The 2,733-nt window shown below is 46.0% G+C and overlaps 1 protein-coding gene across 1 annotated transcript in view; it reads left to right on the top strand.

Annotated features, from left to right (window-relative positions):
* LOC127749137 (beta-1,3-galactosyltransferase 1-like) overlaps positions 1–2,733 on the top strand; it is a 14,799-nt gene that overhangs the window by 11,838 nt on the left and 228 nt on the right. Inside the window, exons 2-4 of the mRNA XM_052266012.1 lie at positions 839–1,022; positions 1,499–2,096; positions 2,291–2,522. Of these exons, the coding sequence (XP_052121972.1) occupies positions 839–1,022; positions 1,499–2,096; positions 2,291–2,522 (1,014 nt within the window). The remainder of the gene's footprint in view (positions 1–838; positions 1,023–1,498; positions 2,097–2,290; positions 2,523–2,733) is intronic.

The following is a 2,733-nucleotide window of genomic DNA, read 5'->3' on the forward strand; positions in this document are numbered from 1 at the left end:
AATTGCGAAGCAATGAAAACGCTGCAAAGCATCGCTTTGCAATTGCAAAGTGTCACTTCGTAATTGCAAAGCATCACATTGTAATCCTTTGTAGTTACAAAGGACCAATATACTTCGCAGGAATTTAACAGTGAACGGAAGCATGTATAGGGCCAAGGGCCAAGGGCCAAAGGATCAGTTCACTGTAAAAATATCTACAGCATTTGCAACAGTGTTAAACTGCTGTCAATTGGAATAACGGTGGTACTGGGTGATTCAGAGAAGACGCAGGAGCGCGCGGGTTTGCCTACCCGATCCGTCTGAGAGGCGCCATAGCCCCTTGGGTAGGCAAACCCGCCCGCACCTTCTTTTCTGAATCACCCGGCACACTGTAAAATTTTGTGCTCTATCCTTCGGCACAGTCCGTCACTTTTACAATTCATAGTAGACCGTAGGACAGGGAACGAAATTTAACAGTATGGCAAGGTTATTCTGATGAATGTTCTCGACTCTATCCTTCATTCTTTCATAAGGAAAAGGAATTTCCTTCAGAAAACTTTAAAAACCGAGTTTTGATATGCCGTTTGGACGTAACCACATTGCTTTTAGAATACGAAGACGTTGCCGTAAAAATAGTGAACGTTTTTTGAACGGAACACTTTTCGAACAGAACAGGCCGAACGGCCGGTTTAATCCTCCTCCGGCCGATCGCTAATATCCTGCGTGGCGCGCCGAAGAGCGGCCCCTCGCCGGCCTGCCCGGAGTGGTGTGTATGGATCGCGATCCAAAATCAATCCGCCAAAATCAAAAAGTCACAGTAGCTGCTTTTCTTTTGAGGCTGTGTTGGATTCTGTTCTAGATGGCATCTCACGAACTACTGTACCCAACAGAGATGGCTGTTACGAATACTGGAACCTCTATCTGCCACAGACTTGCAAAAAATTTCAGTACAAACAGGAAGATTTTTATTTTCATATTGGTTTCACTTGCATTGTTTTATATTCCTGCGTATCACCAATTAGCTCAACCTCAAAGTCATGATGGTAAGAATTCTATAAATTTCCTTAAAATCTCTCCACTTTAAGGGTTTCTTGTGTACTGGGTGTCTACCTACACACAAAGTGCGTGAAGTTGCCTACGCGCCGGGCGCTGGCAGCCGCCCCCCGTCCACCCCTGCCGCCACGAGAGTCTCTCTGGTGGTGAGTAGCGCGGCGGGAACAGAAGGCTACCAAATGGGGGATGGGGGGCGTATCGGCGAGTGCCCCAGGCGCTACCTGGGTAATTGCTACGCATCCTCGCGAAGCCCACCCCGCGGCCTCGCAGCTCGCCTATACGCCCCCTATACCCCATTTGGTAGTCTTCTGTTCCCGCCGCGCTACTCCCCACCAGAGAGACTCTAGCGGCGGTAGCGGTGGCTGCCAGCGCCCAGCGTGCCGTGTAGGCAACTTCACGCACTGTCCTGTGTGTACGTGTCAATGGACACCCAGTATTCTATGCAGTATTCTTTCGTGTTTTACAGAGGAACTTGATGGCTGGCCAAGAAATGGGACACGAGAGGTTCGTTTATTTATTCAACCAGACAATGTTACCACGATAATATCTCCAAATTTCTGTGAAAGCAAGCAACCATTTCTTTTGGTTGTTGTGTGCTCTGCTGTTCACAACTCAGAAGCTCGCAAAGCAATCCGTGAAACATGGGCATCCAGTAGCAGTTCTTTGAGAGAAAACAACAGAATAAGCAATGAAGTAGTTCCTCATCCTCTCAAAGACGTTTTTGTGGTTTTTCTATTGGGAGACCCAGATAACTCCACTCTTCAGTCAGTTGTGGAGGAGGAAAGCCGAAGATTTGGTGACATTGTGCAAGAAGGGTTTATTGATTCATACAACAATTTGACTGTTAAATCTGTCATGCTGTTGAAGTGGGTAACTCAAAGATGCAGCAGTGCTGTTTACGTTATGAAAACAGATGATGATACCATGGTGAACTTACAATCACTCCAGCTATTTTTACAATCACATCAGGCATCATTAGCAAGGCCCCAAACCAAGAAAGTGCCTCTTTTAGTTGGAAATTTAATATGTGGAGCCAGGCCAATCCGTGATTCAACCAACAAATGGTAAGACTTTTTTTTGTGGCCCCCGTTGTTACAGTAAGTCACTATTTTGACTCACCCCACCCCCCTCCGTGACGTCAGTTTCCCATGTTGACTCACCAAATGGCGCTCCTTATTCGAAAAAAGTGTGACGTAGTTTGTGAACGGCCCTTAGTTCGACCTTAGTTGCCTTTTTAATATAGTTCTTTTTTTTTTAGGTACATGCCCAGGTACATTTTTGCAGGGCGAACATACCCCAATTATTTGTCTGGCTCTGGTTATGTCATGTCACAAGAAGTTGTTCAGGCCTTATATGAAGCATCACAAAAAGTGTCACTCATACCCCTCGAAGATGTTTATGTAACTGGTCAATGTGCAGCGTATTCTGGAATAAGGCCTTCTGGTCATCCTGGATTTCGTTTGGGTAAAAGACCCATGTCGACATGGGGTGTATTTAGATTGTCCGACCTATTTTTCCCCGACCTGGTGATTTTTCCAAAATCCCCAAAAGTGCTGTCCGACCTAGGTTTTGTCCGACCTAATTTTCTCTGACCCATTTTTCTCCGACCTCGTCGATATGCTGAAATTTGGGAAGAATGTTCTTTAAAGACGAACAAGGCTTCAGAGGCCATGAAGGGGTACTTTAAGTGCAGTGAGGGAA

The sequence above is a fragment of the Frankliniella occidentalis genome, unplaced genomic scaffold, assembly GCF_000697945.3.
Source record: "Frankliniella occidentalis isolate FOCC.00 unplaced genomic scaffold, Focc_3.1 Scaffold34, whole genome shotgun sequence".
NCBI lineage: Eukaryota > Metazoa > Arthropoda > Insecta > Thysanoptera > Thripidae > Frankliniella > Frankliniella occidentalis.